Source organism: Amblyomma americanum, chromosome 4 (assembly GCF_052857255.1).
Source record: "Amblyomma americanum isolate KBUSLIRL-KWMA chromosome 4, ASM5285725v1, whole genome shotgun sequence".
Taxonomy (NCBI): Eukaryota; Metazoa; Arthropoda; class Arachnida; order Ixodida; family Ixodidae; genus Amblyomma; species Amblyomma americanum.
The window spans coordinates 112,933,629-112,961,483 of NC_135500.1; the positions used below are offsets into that span (position 1 = coordinate 112,933,629).

Below are 27,855 nucleotides of genomic sequence, written 5' to 3' on the forward strand. Positions count from 1 at the left end.
CTTCAGCAACGTGGCCATTCCTGACGACCAGCCAAGCGCCTCGCACAGCGGCCCCACCACCAGCTCCGCCGAATCAGACCTGGAGGCATTCTGAGGACGGAGGAGCCTCGTATCTCGGCCGCGGTGACCTGGGTCCATCCGTCGCAGTCTCCGCGAGGTGGTTGTGTTTAACGAGATGGAGCAGCCGCTGCAGCCTGCGGCTCTGGAGGGGGCCCGCAGAGACGCCTTATTGTCCGCACCTGTGCATGCACCAAGGGCGGGAGACCACCGACGCCAGCTACCAGCACACCAAGGTACGGGGGAAGTCAGGATTGTCTCCCGCCCGGCGAACTGGAGGCTGGGCAACCGCGTCAAAGCGGTCTTTCTACCTGTAGTTCTCGACTTTGCCGCTACAACACTCATCTACATAACCACGACGCAGTGGATGCGGATCCAGCGCGGGGATTTTTGGCGCACAAGCCCACTGCGGCAACGAGTTAAGAACGCAGATCTCCCGCTCCTCCCATGTTGTGACAGCAGGGCGCTCGGAATATACCGGTCACAACTCAAGTCCTCCGTCAATCGTTCACAGAACCCATGCAAATACTTCTATCGGTTTGTGTGTGACGGCTGGAGGCAACAGCACCGTGTGCTGTCTGTTGTGGATGCTGCACAGGACATGGTGCACACCCATGCGCTCAGTGGTATAGAATGAAATCCCAGATTCGGCACAAGAAAAAATGCTGCAGCAGAGTCGGTGCCGAACGTCCGAAAATAGGTAGCCGATTTGGTTGCGTCCTGCGTGCAGTAATGTCGGAACAGTCTACACGAACTGAAAATGTTCGGGCCGCTCTTCCTGAGCATCCTTTCGGTAGCAATCAATTTAGCTGCCACCTGTCACGGTGACAAATATTATTATTCTTTACATGAATGTAGTGTCAAGCAGCTGCATTCCTATTTTGCTAATATATGATTTCTACTACTATTTATGTTCTGTTCGCGATATTTCATAATGAATGGCACATTGATGTTATTGCTCTTTTGTTGTTGCTTTGCGTTGTGTGAGATTAGTTTTTTGTGATATGCATTATGTATGCTAAATTCTGCGTGTATGCTAAGGAAATGTTATAGATCAGTTTCATTTGTGAACTTTTTTGGCGAATGGTTATTTATCTCTTTTTTGTAAAAACACGCTACTGCCATGTATTTGGTCTCCTGGGCCTAGTCAAGCTCATAGCTTTTATCTCAAGAGACCTTTCCAATTTCTGGAAAAAAATAAATATATGTATGTAAAAATGCACTACGCATGAGCTGTTGTTTATGAGTAGGGCACAAGGCTGGTCATAAAATCGCACTGATTCATTTAATGATGCCCCTTTAAAGACAGCGCAGCAAGCAATAGAAAAGAAAATCAAATGCGGATTAATGACATCCTAGTCTGAATGAAAAGAAGAATTGGGCCCGAGAAGAGAATTTAATGTGAAGGCAAAGCAATTGATCGTCCTTAAGAGTAACGGAGTGGATTCCAAGAGAAGGCAAGCATAGCAGAGGGCAGCAGAAAGTTAGGTGAGCAGATGAGATTAAGAAGACTGTGGGGATATGGCGGCCACATCTGGCAAACAAGGTTAATTGAAGAGATATAGGAGAGGCCTTTGTCCTGCAGTGGGCGTAGTCAGGCTGATGATGAAAAAAAAGCGACACACAAATAATACCCCTAAGGAATTTTGATAAATCTTACAGCAGTGAGCGGCCGCTGCAGCAGCCTGTTGGAGTAGTGGTTGCGCCTGTGCTGCATGGCCCTGGACATCCACAGTGCTGGCCATTAGATCTGGTGGTAAGACAAACATTTCTATGGTATATTAGGTCAATGACTGCCGCACACAAAACACAAAAGTTTGTACAAAATGAATAGCTATGGCAAGCTCCACAGCTAATACACACACAGCATTCTTCATCCTCTATCATGATGTTCCACAGTGGTTGCATTACATGATTGTCAAGCTCAAAATCCATGAAAATATACCTAAAGCGTAAGGAAATTATCTTACCACATGGGACTGCAAGTGCCTGCACTATTAGGAGTGGAGCTGGCCCCCCACAACTTAGGACTGAAAAAGTGGCAACAATTGGCTCTGGCACGGCAATATCAGCAGCTGTCGGCAGTGCAAGGACAAATATTTCGGTGGTATCGGGCCAGGTGTTGGAACACGAGAAATGTTTGCAAAAACTGAGGCCCAAGACAAGCTGTGGAGGCAATTTAATGCAAGCCTTTACGAAAGGAAGCCAAACAGTAAAACACAGGAACTCTCGTAGAGAAAAGCTAAAATTTGTTCGAGTTGGTACATAATTATGTGCAACTGGATTTAATGAAGAAACAGAGCTAGCGTATAAATGTGTGTATTAGTGAGTGGATGTGAGTGAGACGCCTGTCATGGCGCCGCGGTCGGTCTCCAAGCTGCTCGTGCCGGTTTATCGTATGTGTGGAAGCGATTAGCAAGCAGCTCCGAAGTGCGCTCACAAAGCAGGGTGCGTAATCAGCTAACCCACAGGCTGTTTTCGAGTTTGGACACACTCCCACGTCTCGAAAAATGGATCCCCGAGTGAGAAGACGAAGGAGTGCGGTCCCTTCAGCGGTGTGGGGTCCTCTTTGCGTATCATTTAGTAGACACGGTCATTCTTTGTTTAACAGTTATAGATCACTCGGAGTCCTCGTACCGCTCCTGGCGCAGTGGTGCAGCGGTTAAGCGATGCGCCACTGCCCTACGATGGAAGGTGCTGTTACCAGTGGGGCTTGTGCTGCCCAGGCTGCTCTTCCCGATAGACCTCTCGCGACCAGTCACTAATCTAACTACCACCTGCAACGGTGGGCAGTCTGCTCACGATCCGATGGGCAGGCTGGGATGATCCCGGAAGGTCACATGACGTAGGTGGCAGGTGGGCCACCTGCTTTTCCGTACACACGTCAAGAATGCCGATGCCGGATTTGGAATCTTAACACTATTGCGTTAATATCGAATGGAGGGTTTCTGAAGGCGCTCTCCAACTCTGCGAATCACATTTACTGTCTAAAGCTAATGTGTTTTAAACTCAGGCAATCATAATAAACCAATAATTAGTCGGAAAGCAAAAGTTAGGGAAGGAACTTGAGAATGCTTGTGTGATTCGAATGCGAAGGCATTGGTTTTGTATTTGCTTTTTACTTTTAAAATGTTTGTCCTCCCTTCTAACGACACACCTGGTTATTAGCATACAGTCGCAAGGCAACGCACATGCAGTCAAGCGTACTTATCATGGGCGCAGTTATAATGAACGCTCGTTTATTAGGAACAAGGCCGGTGCTACCATAAAATTATGCCATTGCTTCTCAGACAAAACGAATAAGTGTGTCCACACAGTTCGGATATAGCAAAAGTGGAGGCTCGTTATACTCGACCCCGAAGTCGAAAACCTCCGTTTCTTGCACGAGTGAAAAGAAATGAGTGCCTCCATGACACCTGCTTCCGCCCTTTCTGAGAAAGAAATGCGATCGTCCTAAGGGAAACCAGTAATATGGGATGTATGGAGGAATGACGAAACGTTTTGCCAGATGCGGCTGCCAAAAACGCAAGCCTGAAAAGCGGTGCTTAGCGCTGGTGAAAAGTGCAGCATGCCTCGCGTTGCCGTCCTTCTATGGGCGACCATGGACGGCAGCGACCGGTGGCCGCCGTGTGTCAGCGGGAAGACTCGCAAGGCGCAGCGCTTTGGAAGCTGCATTCCGGTGCGCTACATGTGGTGCGCGAAGTGTGTTCCATGATCATCATCAGCCTGACTACGCGCACATCAGGGCGCAGGCCACTCACATGTCTCTCCAATTAACTCTGTCCGTTGCCAGCTGCGTCCACGTTATGCCTGCGAACTTCCGAATCTCATCCGCCCACCTAACCTTCTGCCGCCCCCTACTACTCTTGCCTTCTCTTGGAAATCACTCCGTTACCCTTAGGGACCAGCGGTTGCCTTGCCTTCGCGTTAAATGCCCTGCCCAAGCCCGTTTCTTCCTCTTGATTTCGACTAGGATGTCATTAACCCGCGTTTGTTCCCTCACCCACTCTGCCCGCTTCCGGTGTCTTAACGTTACACCTATCACTTTTCTTTCCACAGCTCGCTGCGTTGACGTTAACTTAAGCTAAACCCTTTTCGTTGTTTCTGCCCCGTAGGTAAGTACCGGTAAGACACAGCTGTCGTACACTTTTCTCTTCAGGGATATTGGTAAACTGCCATGCATGATCTGAGAGAACCTAGCAAATGCGCTTCATTCCATTCTTATTCTGATTCCACTGCGCTTAAATTCAGAGCGCACCTAAACACTAGGCTTGCGAAATATCAGACAGATTTCCAGTCTATTTCAAATTTAAGGTCTCAAATTGACAGTATACAAAGCATTACCGCCAACTGCTCAGCTGAGGTATCTTCTAGTTTGACTGCCCGATTGGATGGCCTTGAAAACATGTCTCGCAGAAGCAATTTGGTGTTCTTGGGCTCAAAGATGTGGAAAACGGAAGCTGGAGTGAATCTAAAAATAATAATTGATCACTGCCAGAACCTAAGTATAACCATTGAAAGCAGTAGTATTCAGCGAGCGCATCGTCTAGGCACATTAAAAAGAGAACAGCACCGCCCAATGAGAGTTAAGTTTCTGCATTTCAAGGACAAAGAACGCATTTTATATTCAGCCTATAAGCCTAAATGAACTGATTACTCAATCAGTGAAGATTTCTCTCCTAACACCCGACTCGCCCGTAAACACCTCATTGAATTCGCTAAAGCTATTCATGTCTCTACAAGCTCCGTCACAAGAGGCTAGTCTCTAATGGCAAAACGTACATCTTTGATCACGCCGCTGAGGAAGTGCTCTGCCGTCAATCACAGCAGCGACCAATACCGCTCAGCAGTGATGTACGGTCCAAAAACGATCATCTGTCTCCTTTTTGCACTAATATTCGCAGTATAATACCCAAGCTTCATTCCTAATGTAGCCTTATGAGCTCGTCATCCAGTAACGTCGTTCTGCAAACTGAAACATGGCTAAATTCATAAATCTTAAATTCCGCTCCGTTAAACATTCATCCTAGTGTCTTGAACTGGATTCGAAGCGTTCTAACCGACCGCATGCAATCTGTTTGCGCTAATGGCTTCTCATCATCTTCTCACACTTTCAGGGGTATCCTAAGGCACAGTTATTGGCCCCTTGCTGTTTCTAATATAGATTAATGACCTGTCTTCCACGGTAACATCTTGCAGCCGCCTTTTCGCGGATGACTGCGTTTTCTACTGCCCCATAACTAGCGCCGAGGATGCTTACATCCTCCAGAATGATGTGGATAGCATGCTGCCGTGGTGTACCACGTAGCTAATATCCCTAAATACTACAAAGACTACAAATTTCTTTTCACCGCCGCCGAAATTATACTGCGCCTACTTAAAAAGTTAACGATACTACCATTATTTCCTCTAACCCTTTTAAGTTCTCGGTATTAACGTCGCTAGTGACTTTTCATGATCTTGCCACAATAATCACATAATCAATTCATCTAATCGAGCAGTTGCGTATCTCCGTCGTAACCTGCGCATGGCACCTTCTTTAAAATTACCAACTTATTAAACATTTGTGAGACCTAAACTTGATTACGCTTGCAGAATATTTGACCCCCATAAGTCTAAACTTCTCTCAGCCCTTCAACCTGTTCAGAATCGTGCCACTCACTTTATTTTTTCAAACTACTCGCGATACTCTAGCAAATCCGCCTTGAAGTTCCCTCTACAACTTCCTTGTGTCGCTTCCCGTCGCCAAATTTCGTATCTCTGCCTTTGTCACATGTTTTTCCATCGTTCACCTCTTGGCAGTATTCTGCCAGTACATCGAACACCTCGCACAGGCCATCCAAACAGCGTCATCCCGCATCGTGCCCGCACTACTACTTTCCAGAAGTCATTTTTTACGCACAAAGCTCGCGACTGGTATGATCTTCCCTGCGACTTAGCACTTATCTCTGATCTTGCCCATTTCAAGACTGCCATTGAGGAAGCCATGCCATCGTCTTGATTCTCACGTAAGATTCATTGCTAATCACCCTTCTTGTGCCCAGTCCTCATGTAATGTCCCGGCAGGGACCCTTGAGGTTCAAAATAAATAAATTAGGTATGGGGATGGCAAGCGACGGAAGGTCCAGTTCGTGCTTGGTAAGCGTGCGGCGTACCAAGAGCTTGAAAGGCGCCGTAATAAGGCCTAGTTTGAATAAACAGAACTGCATAACGTACTTACACTGCCTGATTTTGTATTTTTGGATCTAACATGGGAACTCCACTTACTACGCTCCTCTAGGATACAACGAATGCAATCCGCGTCAGCATCAGGTTTGTCATAAGTGTGGTTGGCAGTAGGTTAATCTTTACAGTAGGTGACTAGGTTACCCTTTGTACGCCTAGAAGCAACGCGGTTTTGTGGCATATGAGTTGCGTGCTGGCTTCACAATGTGAAAGTTCTGCGTTAGATTCACTGCACCTTCAATAGAAACTTTTATTTGATACGCGCGACGTCATCTAACTGCTGCTGATCAACGCCGACGCCGGGTTACGTTGGCTATGAACATATAATGCCTTCGCATTAAAGAATGTCTGAGGTGCGCGAGGTGTCTGCCAAAAATATGCAACCGGCTACGTTCTATCGCCTACAGCGTGTGTTTCATTTTTTTTACCCTTGGCTCAAGTTAACTGGATCAATCTTTATATTAGATTAACACTGTGTTGAGACAAAGAAGTGTCTATGTAGAAGATAGAAAAGTGTGGACAGACGCAATAATTTTGTCGCACATCCTGCGTTTCTTACTTGCTCTCTGTGAGGGTACGTGCCTCGAAGCCTCTGTACATCCAGGCACGCTATGTGAGGGCCGCATGCACTGCCACTGGAATGAATGCGGTGGATCGGCAACGCGTGTCGTATCTTGTATGAATTTTCTTTCCTCAAAAATCCTGCTCACATGGCTGCTCCGTAAGCCCGGTGAGCCTCTTCCGGAAGAACCTTGTGAGCGCTCTCGGGATCACAAACCCTGTCGCTCGTTAGCTTCCTTCAGAAGGCCGTTATAGGAATTAGCTTAGTTGGCTTCCCACTGAATTCAAACGACGTCTTATGCCTTTATTTTCGCGAAACCGAAGACGGGAAGTCTGGGCATTGCAAGCGCCCGCTTTATCGACGCCGGCGCGAGGATGGGCGCAGATAGCTCAGCCTCAGCCCGAGTGCGCCTTGCGGGTGGCGTACACGGCGTTCTTCTGGTGGACAGGGACCACCCGCTCGTCGAGCAGGACGTAGAAGGTCTCGTTGCCCCTCTCCGCTTCCGCGTAAATCTGCAGGCCCGGCAGGTCATTGTTCTGGTACCTGATGCGGGCTACAACCACTGCCAGGTCGGACTTGCGCCACTGCAGGTTCGGGTCGTCGTAGAGGAAGTACTCCTCAAAGTTTTCAAACTTGACCAGCTGGTTTGATCGGAAGTTTGGCGGAAGGGGTTCCCAGTAGTACGAATAGACTCCGGTGGAGAGGACGTGCTGCAAGCGGCGCCAAAGAAAGCGAGGGGCGCGTGTGAACAGCTGCACTGGTTTGGTGAGGGTGGCGTTAAAGCCAATGCGCAATGGGACTGCTCAATCGCATCACCTCGTTAAGCCACTGATTTGAATTCCTTGCAAGAACCTTATGTAAAAGGCGACGAAGGAGAATCGAATGGTATGTCATGTTCGATTCGCTGCCGAAAGCAGTACAAGCACTCCCAGACGCACCCGAATGTGAAGGCCATGTGCAGCCTCATTCCCTGTTCCATACATCTTTTATACCCATAGCTCAACGCGGGCAACACTTTTTTAGCCAACAGGTGCTCAAGTTTTCGGTGACGACCTACTGGAACGACGATTTGCTCGGTGAACGCAGTTATGCAGATATTGCTGAGCAAGAAAGCCTGATACCAATTCTGTCGAGATGGCGACGGCGCGATAACAGTTCACGCGGTGTTACAACCACGTGACAGGGAAAACAGGTGAACAGACGAGGGGCAAGCGGGTATTGGATGAATATTGGTTGTCGGATAAATTTTTCATTGCCGGGAAAAGTATCTTTAGACTAGTTTTGCCATTAAAAGGATCTCTGAAAAAAACGCCGAAGCCAAACATTGCCGCTGTATACATACGTGGTACACACTTAACACAACCCTTGAAGCAGCCCACACACACAAGAAAAAGAGCATGTGGTGGTGAAAACGACGCGCTCAACTTCTTGCGGTGTGGAGACGTAGGCTATAAGATCAACATTAAATGCAAAAAAGCATAAAAAATACTCACTCACACACAACGCTGTCCTCAGCAATAAATTAAATTCTAGAACACTTTTTTAGTTACTCTGTCACCAGCTGCGTTATATTTGCAGATCACAGCCATTTTTTATTTCGAAAAATTACGCAAACCTTATTTAGTCCTCTTAATGCAGATAGTTGTCCAGGTAAGTATACGTGGCCTCGTGATGAAACAAGTTTTTGTGTGATTCGCTTCTTGCTCAGTTTCTTTGGCGTTCCGGAATGTTTTCGGACCAAGGAAAAGGAGCACCGCAAAAGCATGCCACCACACAAGAAGAAGTCCTTTCTTCTTGTGTGGCTGCATGTTCTTGTGTGGATGCATGCTTTTGCGCTGCTCCTTTTCCTTGGTTCAAAATGCACCAACTAGCCCAAAAAGATGTTTTACGAAATGTTTTCGTCTGATTAATTCCGTTTCTTTTTTTGAAACACCGATACATTATTTTGTAGCGATAGCTACACTACGTGAGACACTTCTCGGGGTCAGTAAGGCTCAGCGCTGAGCCGTGGCACCACCGCTCCGCCAGCTGTGCGCATGCACGGTGTGACGTCATAGCCCGCAGCTGGTGTGCGCGCCACGCGCCTCGCCGCTACGCCGACGGCGGAGCAGACGCCGCCCGCCTCGTCAGTTGTGCGCATGCGCGGAGTGACGTCAGAGCACGCAGCTGGTGTGCGCGCGGCGCGCCTACATTACGCTAGCATTTCGAGCCTGCAGCGTGGCGGCGCCGTGGCCACCAGGGCAGGTGCCGGCGGGGCGGCGTGCCGGCGAAATCGAGTAGGGGAGGAGTGGAGAGGGGGAGAGAGTGAATCCACGTCCAGGGACGAAGATGGAGAAGGAACGCCCAGCGAAACGCTGCGGCGAAAGACTGACTTTGCAATTCGGCTGAGCGAGTTTCTCTCGGCCAGCTGTGTAGCTATCACGTCACTCCAGGTTTAACCAGAGCTAAACCACAGCCATTTTTGTTCCAAGATTAAATGTCTTGCAATAAGGCAGGGCTTGTGTTGTATCTTTTATATTATCCCTTAGTGGCGTGTTGGCGCCCTTTTGTTTGCGATATATAATTACCCGGCTTATAGACATTTTTTCTGTAGCTGTTAGAAAACTGCTAATTCATAAGGTGTCTTGCAGGAGGATGGAAACTCAGCATATAGTATTTTATAGCTAAGAACGAACGATTGATGCAAGGACCACTTGTTTGTGAGCTGCGATACCACTCTAGCGATAGATAATAACGATGCCTCTCAAAACACTAGTGGCGTACTGCCGGTTTCGTGATTCTTCACAAACTTCATGTTTAGGGAACGTAGTTTTTTCTCTTGCAGGCGCTATGCTACTTAATATCACGATGCTGTAATATTTCCAGTGCGAAAGCACTGTTAGCTTCCTAACCTGGAAAATGCCGGTGTGAGGTGAAATCTCCGAAGTAGGCACGTGATGCGCGACATGGTGGGAAATAAACGAGACATTGAATATCTTGCGATGGCTATGCTGGTTTTGGGTTGGAAATGATAACGGCCTTTATGTTGAAAGTGTATAGTGTAATACCCCAGTCACACGGCATTCCACAAAGGCATTTCCTGCAAAGGCACCATTTGCTGGAAGGGCACCGTTTTTAACCAAAGGAGTGAAAGCTTAAAGGAGTAGCGACGCAGCTACACGGTGCAGCCCAAACGTGAGACCGTCGTTCAGGCTTAGCACCCGCTGCTGTGCTCGAGGCGGCTGAAGTGAGTGTTTTAAAATTAAAGAGGGTATTCTGTTCATTCGTTGAGTTCAGACAAGTTTTTTTTTATTCTAACTGCTTCCTTAAAAGATCTGCAACAGTTACACTCCTCAGCAATGGCAGGTTTTGTGTATTGCCTTTGCCACCAGGGGCACTCGGTATTGCTGCAACACTTTCACTGTCATGAAATCTGGGCATTAAATATATAAACACCCGTACAAAAAGCAAAGCTAGACACACCTTTCGTAATAAAAAAAAATTGGCTGAAGGCTTAGCTTGGTTAAGCCTGGAAGATTGCGAAAGCAATACCCTTGGCTGCGCCTTGGTTCGGCTGATGGTGTGGACATGGTTGTCCTTTGTTAAACTTATGGCTATACATAGTTTTGCTTGGTTTCTGCTATTGATATCCTTGGTACACTTATGACTTATCTGTTATGCATGGCTATACATGGATTCACACTGGACACAACATGGTATTACTGTGATGTTGCTTTATTTAATCCTATGAGTACGCTTTTGTGACCCGTGAAGTAATGGCTTTTGGTCTGTACACTGGTGATGACATAGCTGTAGCCCCATTTATCCTCCAAGCGTGACGTCACACAGCAAGCGCCCACTTTCGGTAGCGCCGCAGCAGCGGCGTGCAAGGCTTCGCCTCCACCATCGATGCCGCGAGCTAGGGCCCCGTCTCTCGGTCTGGCGTGACGTCACACGGTCACGTGACGCGCAGCTGTGTAAGGAGGCGCCACGACCACCGATGGGCCGCAAGTGCGAGCAGTATTGCTTTCGCAATAAAAATGTTTAAAACATCGTTGGCTGTAGCTATTTCTTGGTTGCTTTTACTTTTGACGTTGGATGGCACTACGATCGCAGGTTCTTGAAGGCCGCGCATTTGGGCTCCAAAGGTCTCTGACGGGCGCCTTCGCCTCCAATGCCGTTAGCGACAAAGGCGCGGCATTTGTGCCGTGTAGCTGCACTCCTTACGCCTTTGGACATAATGACCTGATTCACAAAGGCCTTTGCGGTGCCCGTGTGACAGGAGTATAAATCATTTATGGTCAAGGCCTTTAGTGCGAATATTTTTTGGTCGAAGGATGCTTTCGCTTCCACAAAGCGTAAGAACATTAGGTGCCCTCTGTTACTTTTTTTGTCGTTATACAGTTTGCCGTTATACTACAACGCCATTCTATGGTTTACGAGATCGTATGAGGAGATCCCATTGTACGAGTGTTTATAATTCAGCCTTGAAAGTTCCTAAAAGATTGGAGGGGACACCTGGGCTTCGCCTTAGGGGTATGAAGCGATAGCCTGATGGGTTATTTCCAATATATGCAGAATTGCTGATTCTCTACTTTACATTCATAAATCCCTTGGAGTCCTCACACCACTCATGGCGCAGTGGTGCTGCGGTTAAGCGATGCGCCACTGCCCCCCGGAATGGGAGGTGCTGTCAACGGTGGGCCTTGTGCGGCCGAAGTTGCTCTTCCCGAGCGATCGATTATTAATTTAACTGACACCTGCCACGGTGGGCAGTTTGCTCACAATCTAGTGGGCAGGTTGTGATGACGCCGCAAGGTCACGGCGGACCACTTTCCTCCTAGGTTGCTTTTCAGGGCATTTTTCTTGCATTTTTCGCTCAAGGCCAACGACGCCGACGGCGAAGCCGGATTTTCTGCGTCACGAGCTCCTAACGCTATCGCGTTAAAAAAACCTTGCTCCCGTAATAATGAATACGAAAGTCCCATACTAATTACTACGAGACTTTTCTTCTTCTCCATGGTACAAAAAGCCGCGCTTCGCCCGTGATGTCCGCAACGTCCGGAGACGATGGAGGCCCGTGTGGAAGGCAGATATATACGTGCATGCCAATTTTCCTAGCGGGGGGTCACAGGACCACAAGGTCCGTCCAGTGTTTAGGACTTGGGGGAAGTGCATTGCTTAGGAGGTTATTTTCAGTGGTAAGGCAGAGGGTCTTTTGCTTTCATTTGTCGCCTTCTTTGGCAGTGCGCGTGGTTCTAATATTTCTCAAACACTATCACAAGCTCACGATCTATAGGCACTGCGCTTGTTTAATTAAACTCTCCCAGGAACAACAGGCATCCTTCAGTGCCAAACACCGCATTCACTGCTACCTCGCCTGCTTCTCTAACGCTTGCTAGGTTTTCTGATGCTCCTGACATACGCCGCTGGACGACTCTTTTACCTGCGTCTGCCGCCACGAAAATATATCGTCCGTCGTCATGAGAAGCGCCAAGGGTATACGGGGTGGACGTACGCGAAATACGGACGCCGTGACGACGGTGAGCGGCGGCAGCACCTGGCTGGGCCCCAGGAAGAAGGCACGGCACAGTCCGCTTTCCATGGAGCTGTAGCCGGGCATGTGGGTGACCTCGCGCAGCTGCTTGTTCGCAAGCAGCGTGTCGTTGTTGAGGAACTCCAGGGCCACCATGCACAGGTAGGTCTCCTCGCCGTTGGCCAGGTTGCCAATCTGCGAGGCCCAGCCCGGGCACCGAGCGGTGACAAGAATGGAGATGTACAATTTCCAGAAATTTTGAATCCTCTAAAAAAATAAATATTGAGAGCATTGGGAAGAAACTGAAATCAAGAACATGTCGATCATTTATATCCTGATACGCCCGTAGTTTCATCTTAAATTGAGGGCTCAACATAAATTGAAGACAATTAAGTGAGCTACGGATAGGAACATGATTGGTGTAAAGATAAGATACAGGAAGAGAAGACACTGGGTCAAGAAAGTTAATGACAGCATAGTAGAAATAAAGAAATGAACATGAGCAGGGCATGCAATGAGAACGCAAGACAACCGGTGGTCGTTAAGAGTAAAGGACTGGACACCACAAAAGAAGGCAAGCGTAGCAGGGGGGGGGGGGGGGGGGGCGGAAAGTTAGGTGGGCAGATGAGATTATTAAGTTTGCGGGGATAAGGAAGGCGCAGCTGGCACGGGACTTGGTTAATTGGAGAGATATGGAAAATGTCTTTCTCCTGCAGTGGGCATAGCCAGGTTGATGATGACACCCTAAGTTTTCCACCGAAAAGTCTTTTTCACGGATTTTCGATCCCATATGCTCTCTATTGACTGGTGCTTTGTCTACTCAAAGACTGCGGCTTGGTGGCGTTGGCGTGTGATATCGATGGTTGTCTGCACTTGCAGCCTTGGTGCGGAAAATAATTCGCGTGCGGAGCAACACTGAAAGGTGCGAGCTGTGGGCACCGGAGGGTCATCTGTTCAGTCATTAAGCGTCTTGTGTTTGAAGGATTCTGTCTAGTCGCAGTCTCTCCACGAGCCAATCCGGTGAAGTTCTGAGACTGGAAAGTATGCTGTTGAAAGCTGACGGTTCCAATAATTAATCTGACAGAGAAGCCAATCAGGCCACTGTTAAGAAACGTCTGCAGAGGGAATTACACTACTGTGTAAGTAGATGCCTGATGAGACACTGCCGCCAATGACATAACACCCGAACCGATACTGCCTGGAAGCCTTCTAGCTTTGAAGGCTCGCATTTTGGCTGCCGTAAATTGCACACGCTAAGTGGGCCACTCTCGGCGGTTGAACATGACAGGGTGATGACAAAACAGTAGAAAAAGTAGAAAAAACAGGAATTTCACGCGGTGTTAGCACACTTTGCAGTGGCGGAGAGCATTCTGATATATTCGCACTTTGTTTCCTTATACTCCATGTTCTGCATAACAATTTTCCGGAACACCTTAGCTGCTTGCGGTCAGCGGTCAACAGGTCCTGGTTTCTGTTGCGGAACCGTTATCTAAGCTTAAGCCAAAGCACTTGCCTCACAACGAAGATGCGCCTTATAAAAAAATGAGATCTGCTACATGTAATGTCACACGTGCACAAAATCTCGCATAATTGCCAGGAGATACGGTGTCAACGTTGTCTTTTCTGCTCCCACGAAACTATTCACAGTGCGCCCGTATCTCAACCAATAAGAGCAGAAAGAAGAAATGCAATGTCGAGCACCAGAGTATATCTACAAAATGTACCACCGCCGCCTCGGTAGCTCAGTGGTTATGGCGCTCGGCTGCTGATCCGAAAGACACGGGGTCGATTCCGGCCGCGGGAGTCGAATTTCGCTGGAGGCGAAATTTTAGAGGCCCATATAGTGGGTGATGTCAGTGCACGTTGAAGCACCCCAGGCGGCTGAAATTTCCAGAGGCCTTCCCTACGTCGTCCCTCATAGCCGGAGTCGCGTTGGGACGTTAAACCCTCATAAACCGAACAAAATGGATTGCCAATCTTGTATGCTCTCTCCCCCTGTCAGGTGGAAAGGTCTACATCGGCCAGACTAGCCAATGCATTAACGATCGCATAAGACAACACCGCACCGCGCTACATGTTACATTAGAACCATTGTTAAGTCTGTAACCCCCTCTCCAATGATATGAGAAAAACTTTCGAGGTCACTGCTGTTGCCAGCATTGGAGGAATGCGAAGGCATTGACGTCTCCTCGTTTCTCTTTGCCCCTCTTTACCTCTCTTTGCCTCTCTTTTACTCTCTTTGCTTCACTCCCCTTCTCTTGTCCCTTCTCACATTTACTCGTTTAAGCACTGATGTGAATTCATACAATTTTACAATTACCACAATTATTTGTCTTACTTAATCAAGTTCCATCAATTGCACAGTTTGAGTTTTTCATTGATTGTAAAACATTTTATTCGCCGGGAAGAGCTTGGCAAGAGGTCGCGTTAAGTGGTCGAGAGTACATAGCCCTCGACGACTTTGTCAGCCCACTCCACCGCCAAAACTTGCGTTCTGGGGTCAGAGCTAGCCAGCACGGTCTCCCACCGCTCGAGAGAAGGAGCTGTAACTAGATCACCCGGAGGTGGCTCTATTTTGCAGTCCCACAGGATGTGATCGTAGGTAGCACGTTGGCCACAGTGTTTGCAGTTTGGGTTGTAAAGATCTGGATAAATGTGCGCGAGGAGTGATGGGGTGCGTATCGATCTCGTCTGTAGACGACGCCAGGTAACCTCTTGTTCTTTAGTAAGTCTTTTGTCTGGAGGGGGGAAAATTCTCCTCTCTAGTTTAAAATGATTGGTGAGATCATGATATGCGATCATTGAGTCCTTCATGAAATTCAGGGAGCCAGACTCATCCACTGCCCGGTCGACGAAACCTCGGGCTTTATTGTGGGCTGCCTCGTTCCCCGGATTCCCCGAATGGGCTGGGACCCATATCAATTCGGAATAATTTGGTGAGAATTTGGTTGCGTTAAGGATTCTAAGGGAGGTGTTTGTAATTCGCCCTTTAGCGAAATTATTGATACCCATTTTGGAATCGCTGAGGATGATGCTCTCTTGGGTATGTGCTAGGGCGAGGGCTATAGTCGCCTCTTCTGCCGTTTCAGAGGATTTCGTTTTGATTGTCGCCGAGACGATGTGGTCACCATTCTCGTTCACAACCACAACTGCAAAGGCATTGGTATTTTTGTATTCTGCCGCATCTACATAAAGTGTTGCAGCGCACTGTCTGTATTTCTTATGTAAGGCTTTGGCTCGTGCTTGTCTTCTACCCTCATGGTGTAAGGGGTGCATGTTTTTGGGGAGTGGTTTGATTAGTAGGGCCGTCCTATAGGCGCGGGGTAAGTCTACTTTAGCATCGTTATTCGTAGGTTGAAAGTTAATTCCGAGCCTGGTAAGAATACTCCTGCCAGTTCTGGAATTGGCTAATCGCGCTGTTTGAGCCATTAAATGGGCTTCTTTCAGTTCATTGTAGGTGTTATGTATTCCTAAGCTCATAAGCCTTTCGGTTGAGGCATTTAGTGGTAGTCCTAACGCAGCCTTATAGGCCTGCCGTATCATGCTATCCAATTTGTCCTTTTCTGCTTTCGAAAATTTCAGATAAGGGGTGGCATAGAGTATCCTGCTCAGCGCAAAGGCCTGCACTAGGCGGCATAAATCTCTTTCCCTCACCCCTTGTCTGCGGTTAGCTATGCGGCGGAGTAATCGCGCCGTCGCTTCTACCGTGCGTTTTAGCTTAGTGAGTGTGTCAGTATTTTTTCCATTTGTTTGTAAATACAACCCCAGTATTCTCATGGTCTGTACCTCTTTGACAGATCGTCCATTAACATAGACGTTTATTTGCGGGGGGGATGTCGTGGTACGCCTACCTCTTTGTTTACGACGGATCACGAAAAGTTCAGATTTTTGCTCAGAACAAGTGAGGCCGGAATCCCATGCGCATGCCTCGATGATGTCCACTGCTGCTTGGAGTGTGTCTTCTATGTAGCCTTCGCATCCTTTGGTTACCCAAAGTGTGATGTCATCTGCATAGAACGTGTGATGTAGGTCTGGTATTTGTGCCAGTTTGGGGGGAATTTTGATGAGGGAGAGGTTAAAAAGGAAAGGAGACAGGACGGAGCCCTGTGGCGTTCCTTTACTTCCTAGTTTGATTGGGGCAGACTCTATTGTTCCGACCGTTATCACTGCTGTTCTGTTAGTGAGGAAGGATCGGATGTAGTTGTACGTCCTTTCTCCGGGGTTGATTTCTGACAAGTTTGTCAAGATGGCTTTGTGGGTGACGTTGTCGAAAGCTTTAACAAGGTCTAAACCCAATATTGCTTTCGTTCCTGTTCCCTCGTCAGCTTCAATTATGTCCTTGTTAAGCTGCAAGAGAATGTCCTGGGTAGATAGTTGGGCCCTGAATCCTAACATTGTTTCAGGTAGGAGGTTCACGTCCTCCGCATAGTTTTGGAGCCTATTGAGGATGACATGCTCCATGAGTTTGCCTAGGCATGATGTTAATGAAATTGGGCGTAGATTCTCAGTGCTGAGTTTCTTACCCGCTTTAGGAATAAAAGTGATTTTCGCGTGTTTCCACTCTGGTGGTATGTTGCCTGCATGCCAGTATTTGTTCATAAGGTCTGTAACCGCCGCGATCGACGTTGCGTCTAAGTTCCTGAGAGTCCTATTTGTTACTTTGTCTGGTCCTGCCGCAAATTTTGTCCGCAGTTTTCCAATTGCGTACCAGATCTCTGCGTCTGTGATGTCTGCGTCTAAATTTGGATTAGGAGTCCCCCGGTAGTCTGGTTGTGTGGTACTATCATCCGTGTTTAGATAACGTTCTGCTAGCTCTTTGATTAGGTCTTCAGCTGTACCCTCATATTTATGTATGAGTCTGTACAGTTGACTTTGTTGCACGGGACGTGTTTGTTCTGTATCGAGCAGGTGTCTTAGAAGATGCCATGTCTTCGTATTTCCGAGCTGTCCATTGACGCTTTCACATATTTGGTTCCATTGTAGTGTTTGGAGAGTAAGTGTATGTTCCTCGATTCGCCTCTCGATTTCAGCGATCTTTTTGCGTAGTCGCTTGTTGTGTTTTTGCTGCTTCCAGCGTTTTTGGAGGCCTTTTTGTGCCTGCCACAGGTGTAACAGTTTTGAGTCTGCAATCTGCTCCTCCTTCTCAACTGGCACCACAACGCTAGTGGAGCTGACATCCTCATTCAGGGAGATAACCCAGTCGCTAAGGTTAGAGATCTCCTTTGGAGCTGTTTTGTCGCGAAGTTGCCTGAACTTGTCCCAATCCGTGGTTCGTATTTCTTTTGCTTTGTTTTTAAGTTTTGTCGTGGGGAAGGTGATGCTAAGGATGAAGTGATCACTACCAGGGTTTTGCCCGGTGTTGACCCACTTTGCGTCCTTGACGTTTTTAGAGAGAGATAAGTCTGGAGATGTGTCTACACATACACTGTTACCCATGCGTGTGTGGTCGCTCGGGTTGTTTAGCGTTGTGAGCCCTAGTGACTGTATGATTTGCCAGAGCGGGTTCCCTTTCGGAGTTGCTTTGGTATATCCCCATGCTGGGTGTTGAGCGTTGAAGTCTCCCACAATTAATAGTTGAGCCCTAGCAGCCAGCTTTACTGTGTTTATCAACAAGTGTGGGAGTCCATTGCCTTTGTTTCTGGGAGGGTTGTATACATTAAGGATGAAGAGATTTGAGCCTCCTTTTTGCCTTGGTACTATTTCAAGTAGGGTGTAATCTTCTTCCGAATCATTTATAAAATGTTGAATTGCGGTGATATTTCTATGCACCAGAGTGGCTGTGAAGGAGCCGGCTGCGTTACTAGTATCATAATGAGGTGGCAGATATGCTTTATAGCCTGGCAGTGTAGCCCTGCCGCTAGCTTCTTGCAATGCAATCACGTCTGGGGTTGGAACAGACGGTGCTTGTTGGATGTGGAGCTGCAAGTGGGCCCGCTTGCGGCGGAAGCCTCTGCAGTTCCATTGCCAAATTTCAAATTTTTGGCGTGGTGCCATGTTGGGTTATAGATGGTTGTGGCGTCGTGGACAGATCCAAGGTGGGGGGTAGGCGGGCCTCGATAGTTGCAAGCCTATCCATTATTTGCTGCATGCAGGTGGCTATTTGGGATACCTGTCCCTCTAGTGTTGCAAAGCGAATATCTATCTCTGCAAATTTGGTAGTAACGAGGCCTTGGAAGGTTGCTTGTTCTGTTGATATAGCGCTAGTTCTCTCTGACAGAGTATTGATGTCTGCCCTGAGTTTGGTAGGCGCTTTCGACGGCTGCGGGGTGTCGGCTTCCGAAGCCTCGGCCTTTATTTTGGATTCCTCGCCTTCTTTTGTAGGATGCGGTCTTTTAGTTGCTATTCTGGCGTCTGTGTCCGTCGCGTTATGGGCTGAAGACTGGGACGCGTTGGAGGGAGTGTGGCAAATAGCGTCTGTTTCCATCGCATTATTGGTCGAATCCTGGGACGCGGTGGGTGGCATTCTCTAGCCGCAGTGGCATTCTGTACCTGATGCGCTTGTAACAGGCGTTTAATGTCAGCCAACTCTTTTTTAAGGCTGGCAATTTCTCTGTCTCGGGATTGTAGTTGGATCTGAAACTCCTTCTCTCGAGCGTCAATAGATTGGGAGGCCTCTGCTGGCCAGCTCACCTTTTTATTGGAGCGGCTATCGCTGCGTCCGCGGCTTGAGCTTCTCTTGTCGTTCCCTGCAGGGTTCCCCAGGGGCGGGAAGGAGCTGGAGTTGTTCCGGCTGTGGCTTCCTCCTTTTCCGGTAGCACCGTGTTCCTTCTTCCTGGGCCTAGACTGGTGTCCGTGTAGTGATGAGTCGTTGTCCCCTAGCTTGGGTGTCTGGTTGCCATGGGGCGTTCCTTGTTTGTTCTTGTTGATCAGCCGGAATTTGCAGTTCCGGCTGCCTGTGTTGTGGCCCCCGTTGCAGACGATGCATACGGGTTGGCAGGTTGGCTGTTCTCCCTCAGGTGGAGGCGAGTGATTTTCTCCGCAGCGGCGGCAAAGGTTCGTTGTAGGTTTGTAGCAGACATCGGCCCGGTGTCCTACTCTCCTGCAGTTGTAGCATACCTCATGTTGCTCCCTGAAGGGGTGGACCCGAAAGACGCCGCACTGATAGATTACTTGGCTGGGTAGCTTCTTTCCAAAAAAGGTGATTTGTATTGTTCTGGATTTCCCGATCCTTCGGGCATCCACAACTTCTATTCCTTCGTTTCGGTTTCCGAAGCCTTGGCGAACCGCTTCGGGCGAGTCTCCTGCGTAGGCGTTGTAAATGACCCCTTTTACCGAGTCTTCGGGCGCCGCCACATACGACGTTACGTTGTAGGTTTGATCTTGGAGGTTCAGTTTTTCAATATTGGCGTATGCAGTCGCCCGTTGGCGATCGGGCGTGCATAGCGTAAAGGTGTTGTTGGCCGTATTGACTCTGATAATGTCTTCATTCTTCACCGTATCATACGGCAGCCTGGCCACCTCGCAGGCGCAGAAGAGTAGTAGTCCGGGCGCAAAGTCCCTCAGATTCCAACCTTGTGGTCGGCAGACGATTTTGTAGTCGTCGGTCGGTAAGCGCGGGAGAAGGGCTTTCTTGCTGAGTGCAAGTAGCTTCTTCCCGTTCTTTCGCGATGGAAAATTGGAATTAGACTTGCCTTGGCCGTGCCCCTGCGCAGGCTCGTCGTCGGTTGATGCGGGCCCTTTATTCTTCAGGCCTCGTTGTCGGTCGCGGTAACGAAGAATGGTTTCCCATTTTCCGGCCTCGAGCTCCGACGGTGATATTTTCTCGCCTTCCACGGCGTACTCCATCTGTGCGGGTCCCTGGGCGCTCAGTTCCCGGCGGAGAGGTGACGAGGTAGGTCGAGCTCGATGGCTAGGCCGGCAGTCAGCAGGCAATATGCCTAGGTGTCCGTAGATTGGCAAAATCCGGCTGCAGCAGGCACTGGACAATGGCCCGGATGTCGCCCAAAATATTCGAGCCCGAAGGCTGACTCTTTCTGCCGAAAAGTGGCTTCGAGGCGGGAGCCCATGCGAGACACGTCAGCACAGCTCCGTGGATTCTTGAGTTTTTCAACTGCACGCCACGCTTCGTTTTTAAATTTGGCACCACGCGTTGGCTCCACCCACAATCCCGGTTTTTCAAATTTGGCGCCACACGTTGCCCTTGGCTCCGCCAACTTTTTGGACATTATTGGCTCTAATTAGTTAACTAACCAACTTATCGACACAATTATTTTTTCGAAATCAACCTCTTATGTTCCTCTTTCGATTACAACCATTCGTACGGCGTTGCCTCTTCTAAGTTTCTCACAACTGCTGGGTACACGTTTTCCGGACACGGCCTTGTCGACATAGCCTAGTTAAGCTTTCGCTTTATTAATCGGCTGTGGAAAAAGCGCAGATAGAGTGAGAAATCCTGAAGCATATAAAATCAAGAAGTTAGGCACTGAATGCGTCAGCGACAGCTGGGTACGGTTTATTTCAAGAAAAATTCAGTTCATGATGAGACATAGTTTGTCACATGCGAGGTAAGAGGTCTGCACCATATCAAATGTCTTTGTTGTTTGTTTTGGTATGTTTTGTTGGCGTTGCTTACGTGCATGTGCGCCCGGCTATTGTGACCAATTTCACCGAGTAAATACAGCTCTTTTACAGCGTCGCCCTGTCTACTCCTCCTTTTTGTGAATGCGTCCTTTTCTACTGGATTTTCCGTGATCATGCACCAACTGGCCCATCAAGCGACGCTTCTTCAATCATATCATCACCATGCCAGGGTATGGAGCTTCCTTCAGAAATGAGAAATGAGCTCGGCACTGTTGCCAAGACCATAAAGGATTACAAGTACATTTTTTTTAGGAAGCAAGTTCTTTAGGCACAGATGTAGTAGCGACGAAGCAACAGCAAATTTAAGATTTCATTTTTGTAAATTTCACTGTACGTCGAACCGCATTCTGATGTAGAACAGACTGGCGCAACACTTGTCGTTTAGGCCTTCACTGCAACTGACAGGTAAGCATGAATAACCCGAAATTATTTTGAAACTGATACTCATGACATTTTGTACAGCGCACTTTTTCGCTTTGTTTAAATATTTTTTTACATAGCTGCCCATTACATTTCAGTGTTCACTGGAATAATTGCTCAGTACCTCACTTACAGGCCCTTTAGACCATGTCTGATTTCTTTTCCTGTTTACCATTCTAGGGGAAAAAAATCTGTAAGAAATTGTTTTCTTTTTCCAACAGACTTGGGTTCTGTCTCCGCGCCCTCCCATCACTAGAGAATAGCCGCTCCTTGAGAACAATGGCATCCAAGAGGATCATCGCCCAGGCGACGCGGTGAGTTGAAAGACTATGCGAAGGAGTGTGTGCTGGCCTAATAGCCACGGCGGCAGCGGTCTTCCGGCTGATGACTTCGAAGAAGTAGAATAGGCCTGACGGGTAGACTGAATTGAGACGCGCGTCTAATTGTTTTTTTTTTCAAGAATTTTTAACCAACAGGCGCTTTCACATGTAGCAGTTAAATTCGCTGTACGCTGCCATGAGACCTGCATGTGTGCTGTACGAAAAGATGGCCATTCAACACACCGTACGCTTTCAAGTGCGCGAGGACGCACCTTGAAGGAGTTTGGCTCGATGTGGTACATGCCAAAGCTGTATGTGTACATCTTCTCGTCGTCGTAGTCCTTGATCCAGCTGGGTGGAACTCTCCGTCGTGGCTGCGTCTGTCCGCCTGGTGGAGAGAAGGAAGTGATTCCGAGATGTCGAACTATGCACATCGGAAAAAGAGATCAACGGAATGATTTTCACACGCACGATCATTGACTGGCGACAGCAGCCATCCCTGCAGTTGGCCGGAAAGTAAAGAGAAAAACTTGAGGCCCTTCTTAACCACATTCTTAAATAAAAATGCGGCGATAGCATTTAGATTGCTCGCTATGTTATCTACAATTAGTGCCTAATGTTCTTACGTGTTTCCGACCAAAACACCGCCCCACATTCTTAAAAAAAAAGATGCGGAAATAGCATTTAGATTGCTCGTTATGTTATCTACAATGAGTGTCTAATGTTCTTACGTGTTTCATCACGTTTTAGCACGTTTGAGTATGTCCTATTGGTTTATGATACAGGATTATAGTAATCCAATCCACTTATCCACTTTGATCCACCCGTTGATCCCCACTAATCTACCTTAAATCACTCTCAGAGATGAATCTACTTCCAAACATTGGAAGGACTTTTGAAACTTCGGGAGGTGAGCCAACTTCAAAGTTTTGGAGGTCCTCAAAAATTAAAGAATTGGCGACGCTGATGGCGTTCTGATGCTCATGACCAAACAGGAAATTTCGCGACAGAGAAGCCAGAAACTCATAGTGAGACAACTTAAATTATATCGCATTAAAACTACGCCTGTCGCGGTTCCTTGAACCCGCTAAGATGACAAGTGTGGTCATTATAGGCCTGTTGAGTTTTTCAGTAAATTATACTACTCGTTTAAAACTGCAATTTTTAACAGGGGCTTCTTTCGACTTTTCTTTTCGCAGAAGCAGCGCGCCGCCCATGCCGCCAAATTAGCGTTGTCGTTTTGGCGCGAGTTTTTTTTTTTCTAAAATTAGAGACTGGTTGTCTAACGTCTTGCAAAAGTCCCCTTTTTCTCTCTGCGCTTTGAAAATGAACAAAGGACAGCATATACACGTAGATCCGGCGCTGGTATGAGCAATAAGTGGCTTTTTGGGGAAAGGAAATGGCGCAGTATCTGTCTCATATATAGGCGGACACCTGAACCGCGCCGTAAGAGAAGGAGTAAGGAGGGACTGAGAGAAGAAAGGAAGAAAGAGGTGCCGTAGTGGAGGGCTCCATCGAAACGTGGCCGCCGCGGTCGGGTTCGAACCCGGGAACTCCGGATCAGTAGCCGAGCGCCCTAACCACTGAACCACCGCGGCGGCTAGCAGGGATGAGTCGCGAGCTCGGCTTTGTTCGTGCTCGTATTTTGATTGTGCGGTCCTAAAGTCGACGACCTAGCGACAATCGCAGACCGCCACCTCAAGTACATACGTCAGCCTCATTTCCAGGGCCGTCACTTGCCAGGGTTGATATACTGCGTGATTACAGAGCACCGTTTTCAGGCACGCGACTGACACGAATAAGGCACACTGCCTAACCAAGCGTTAGGTGACTACACACCAATGAACGCGGACATGCTCGGGAGCACAGCCTGGGCGTGGCTGGTACGAATGGGATGTAGTAGTTCGTCCTCTTAAAGGGGCTGCGAAACACCGCTTGAGCGGATGCCTGTTACGCTTCAGATGGATTCTTTATGTCACACAGATGCTGACTCAAAAAGAATTACGAGAATCGATGCTTAGGAACGGAAGTTATTCAATGAAGAAATTTCAAAATACAAGTAAACAAAATGCTGCACTCAACTCTATTTTCGCGCAGCTTCCCGTTCCCATTTCACTCTCCCAATGACGACACCCAGCACGACCAATAAAAACAGCCTATCTTAGCACGTGGCGGAAGTTTGCACTTCATGTTTGCCTGTTCTCTGTAACTCGTTCATGCCAATGCTGGCAGCGCCGTTTGCATGGTTACAGCAATCATGTGAACGTCCAGCTGACCCAAGCGATGCTTCAGCGTCACGTCGACGGCGCAGAAGGGAACACTGATCAGTGACGTTCCCTTACTTGTGGATCCGAACTCGAGCGCGAGATACTGCGACGGTCTGACAGCCTGCGCAAGATATCAGACACATAGCGCGTACCGCTACTGCTTACCGCCAACCGTCGCCCGTCGCTCCTAGCGCGTTGGTTGGCCACGGTGAGCAAGGAGTTCGCGCTGTTGACGGGAACGTAGCGCCATCTGGCACCACCGCCCGAAGATCCTCTACAAGCTGACGATGCGCACTGCCGGCTAAATGTGAAACGAACGCATCCTTCCTTGCGACCGAAACGAACGCTTATAGAGTGCAATGGCTCGATCGGATGGATTCCCCAAAGCCGCTCTCAGATACATAGACAGTAGCCATAACTTCTCAGTGCTAGTTCGTAGGATGTTTACAGAGAGGCGCAAAGTCCTTAGGTGCAAAAAGTAGCCAGTGCCTCAGGTGGCGTGTTTTTGTTTTACTTGATTTACAGTGCTTTAATCTCGGGCAGACTAGTTGGTTTTGTTAACGTAATATAATACACAAAAACTTGACAAAACGTATCTCTAGTTATTAACGCAATTTGCAGTATATTTACTCTTTGTCCAATCATCAAGATGGCGCAAAGTGATGTCATATCCGCTGCTAAAAACCGCCACTGTATAGTGACACTGTCAGCGCCACGAATTTGTTTTTGCGAGCTAATTAAAAATATAAAAACAGGAGTATACGCGGTACGACCGATGCTAATAGCATCACTATAACTCATTCTATGCAACCAACAGGCAAAACAATGCACTGAAAATGTGTTTCGGGGCCCCTTTAACAGAGGACAAGTAAAGTGAAGTAAACAGAGAAAAATACTGTAGGGAACAAAAGTCCTGGATGCGCGAGAGCCAATCATATTCCATCGCTGTGCCACGTAGCTGCCCAGTACCCATCTCGTACCACGCCTAGGTAGCGGAAAGCCGTCGCACAGGTGCTGCCGGTTACACCCCCCCCCCCTTATTGGAAAGGCTTTCATAGACATTTCACATAAGAGCTTCCTGTGCGTAAGCCATGCTGCTTCGCGGGCTGTGGTGCCCCCCTGACGCTAGCACGTGGAAGGGGCAGTGGAACTGGCTTTCGCCAACCCTGAGTGGGGCCGTTTCAACAACTCCCTCGTCCGATATAAGGCAAAGTCACGTGAAGTGGAATCTCGGACGTTAGGTGATCCAAGTGCTGGAAGACGATTCCCGGTGCGTTCACCAGTTACGTCAGTGATAACGCAAGAAAACCCACGCCACATGCCACGCCACAAATGTTTTTCGACTTCCCAAGAGTTTTCCATGTGAAGTGAATGCAGAAACGTCAGACCACGCACTACGGCCGACACGAAGACAAGGTTTCATATAGTGAAGCTTTGGATAGCGCACAGAGGCTCCCCCTCAACACTTGCTCCCTTTGTATTGTTTGCTGCGGTCAAAAATCCCATCTTCCTGCCCTTTCTCCTCCGCGGAACACTACGGATATGCACAGCGTCCCGGAAACTACGCTGCCCACCAGAAAAAAACAATCAAAGCAATATCATACCGCTTCACTAGATCGCACCCGCAGTCTACTTTTCAACGCCCACACTCGGGCGCAGCGGCCAATCGGTGTCAACATTATCAGTAGTGGAACGCCTCTGATGAAGGCATGCGGGTGCGTGCCAGTGCTCACCTTTGAATATGAAAGGCGTGAGGGTCAGGAAGACAGCAGCAGCCAGGCTGAAACGGTACATCTCGTAGCAGAGGACGACGACCGCTGCTGTTCCACTCGGGAAAAAGGCAACGCCCGTGCGATTCGCGGCAGCTGCACCTTCGTCTTCTTTCTCGCTCGCGAGGACACGCACTCACGGATCAGCCGAAGAAGCCGACAACGCTGGCTAAAAGATGTAAATGTGGCGCAACGCAACAAGGCAGCTTTGTACGCTGCCATGGGCGACCGCCCCGCGGCGCTAGTTACAGTACAAAGCGGGGTGCTTTTATCCAGCTTGCTGCATGCTCTAATCTGAGGGCAACGAGTGAATGTGACAACGAAAAAGGCACCTCGGGCAATCGCTACACTGGCCATTTTTGCGACCATCTGAGCTAAACTGGTCATCACTCTTTCTACGAACTTTCTGCCCTTCCTTCCCGCCTCTTCACACTGTATAATGACATGCTTTTGGAGCAAAAAATAAATACAACAACGTTTTTAATACATATGTATTGTTATTTTATATTAAAATGCGCATAGTGTGCTGCGCTGGTAGGAGACCGGTATTATGAAGGAAAGAGGTAAGGCTGCTTCCATTTTAATAATGCGAAAGCATTATATGTCCCATTAGCAGAAAAGCGAGCGTCCGCTGTCTATGGCGCAAAATTCGTAGGATGCCAGAACGCCGTTGTACGATGTCACAACACCTGTAAGCAAACATGTATAGTCATGAATGATGAAACCTAACTATGACCCATGATAAGTCATGGCCCGTAGTCATTCTGCAAAGCATCAGGACTCGGCACTTTACAATTGATGTAAGTGGGGTTTTCACAAATCACGCGCATTTATAGACATGCCTCATAATCAATCTGCAACGTAGCTTGGCTCAGCACTTTACATGTAACGTAAGGTAAGGCATATAATTTGTACAAAGTGTACGTAGTGTAAGATGAATCTTATTTGGAGAAGCTTCGGAACGGCAGCAGGGCCAACAGCACTCCGAGATCAGCCAGTCCAGCAGGAGCGTGCAGTAGGCGATGCAGATGCCCGTCTTCTTCTTCACAATGGTCCCCGGGCAGAAGAGGAGCCATCCTGGCGACTTAATGGGCTGACAAGACAACGGGGTCATAGTATGCCTTGAGTCGCTGGACATGGACAGTCTCGCGACCGTGGCGTCGTGAGATCGGTGGACGACGTGAGTGGCTGGACCATATAGTTGACAGGAGATGTTTGCTGCAAGATGTGATAGGGGCCTTGTTATTTGGCGAGAAGTTTCCGCGAGAGGCCCGCAATGCCGGAGGGATCCTCAGTCAGGCAAGACAGCCGCGAGGGAAATGCTCAGGTTGATCACCGTGGCGGATATATTAGAGAGATGGGGTAGCTGTCGTGAGCGACCGATGGTGCACTCAGATGTATCACGGTGGTAGGAGAGAACAGCAGCGATCGGAACTCAGGGATGTCGGCCGTAAAGAAGGAAGAAAGGAGAAACCCCAGTTGGGTACACTGCGTAGCAGTATTGTCATCATCGTCCTCATCCTGGCTACGCCTACTTCAGGGTAAAGGCCTCTCCCATGTGTCTCCAATTAACCCCGTCCTTTGCCAGCTGCGCCCACCGTATGCCCGCAAACTCCTTAATCTCAACCGCCCCTTGCTACGTTTGCCCTCTCTTGGAATTCATTCCATTACCTTTAAGGACCAGCGGTTATCTTGTCTTCCCATTACATGCCCTGCACAAACCCATTTCGTTCTTTTATTTCGACTCGGAAGTCATTAACACGAGTTTGTTCCCCCATCCACTCTGCCCGCTTTCGTTCTTTTAATGCCACACATATCACTGTTCTTTACATTGCTCGCTGCGTTGTCCTTAACTTAAGCTGAACCCTTTTCGTCAGCCCTCAGGTTTCTGCCCCATAAATGAGTACTGGTAGGTGAGCAGTATTGTACGCGGACTTAATATAAGAGAGAATCATGTTTCAGTTCGTGTGGTTAGAACTGATGTACATAGCCAGCATGTCACCCAGAGTGCGGTTAAAGTGATCAGTATGGCCGTTTGCCTCAGGGTGGTAAGCAGTGGAAGTTTGTTTGGATGACATTGCACTCTCGGAGCAGGGTTTTGATGACGTCAGAGAGCAAGACGCGGCCTGTGTCGCTGAGC

General features: G+C 48.4%; 1 protein-coding gene across 1 annotated transcript; it reads right to left on the reverse strand.

Moving 5' to 3' along the window:
- Positions 1–7,239: 7,239 nt before the first annotated feature.
- On the reverse strand, positions 7,240–25,740 carry LOC144129763 (uncharacterized). Its single transcript, XM_077663840.1, has 4 exons — positions 25,680–25,740; positions 21,952–22,067; positions 12,342–12,554; positions 7,240–7,554 (listed from the first exon to the last, which is right to left on the reverse strand). The coding sequence occupies exons 1-4, from the start codon at positions 25,738–25,740 to the stop codon at positions 7,240–7,242; spliced, it is 705 nt and encodes a 234-aa protein (XP_077519966.1).
- Between the last annotated feature and the right edge of the window lie 2,115 nt (positions 25,741–27,855).

What these genes read in the sequence shown, in the direction of transcription:
- LOC144129763 (XM_077663840.1), bottom strand. Translation starts at nt 25,740, where the DNA reads ATGTACCGTTTCAGCCTGGCTGCTGCTGTCTTCCTGACCCTCACGCCT. An exon ending in CACGCCTTTCATATTCAAAG is followed by an intron (nt 22,068 to 25,679) that starts GTGAGCACTGGC and finishes TCTCTCCACCAG; the next exon opens with GCGGACAGACGCAGCCACGA. An exon ending in TCGAGCCAAACTCCTTCAAG is followed by an intron (nt 12,555 to 21,951) that starts GTGCGTCCTCGC and finishes TGGGCCTCGCAG; the next exon opens with ATTGGCAACCTGGCCAACGG.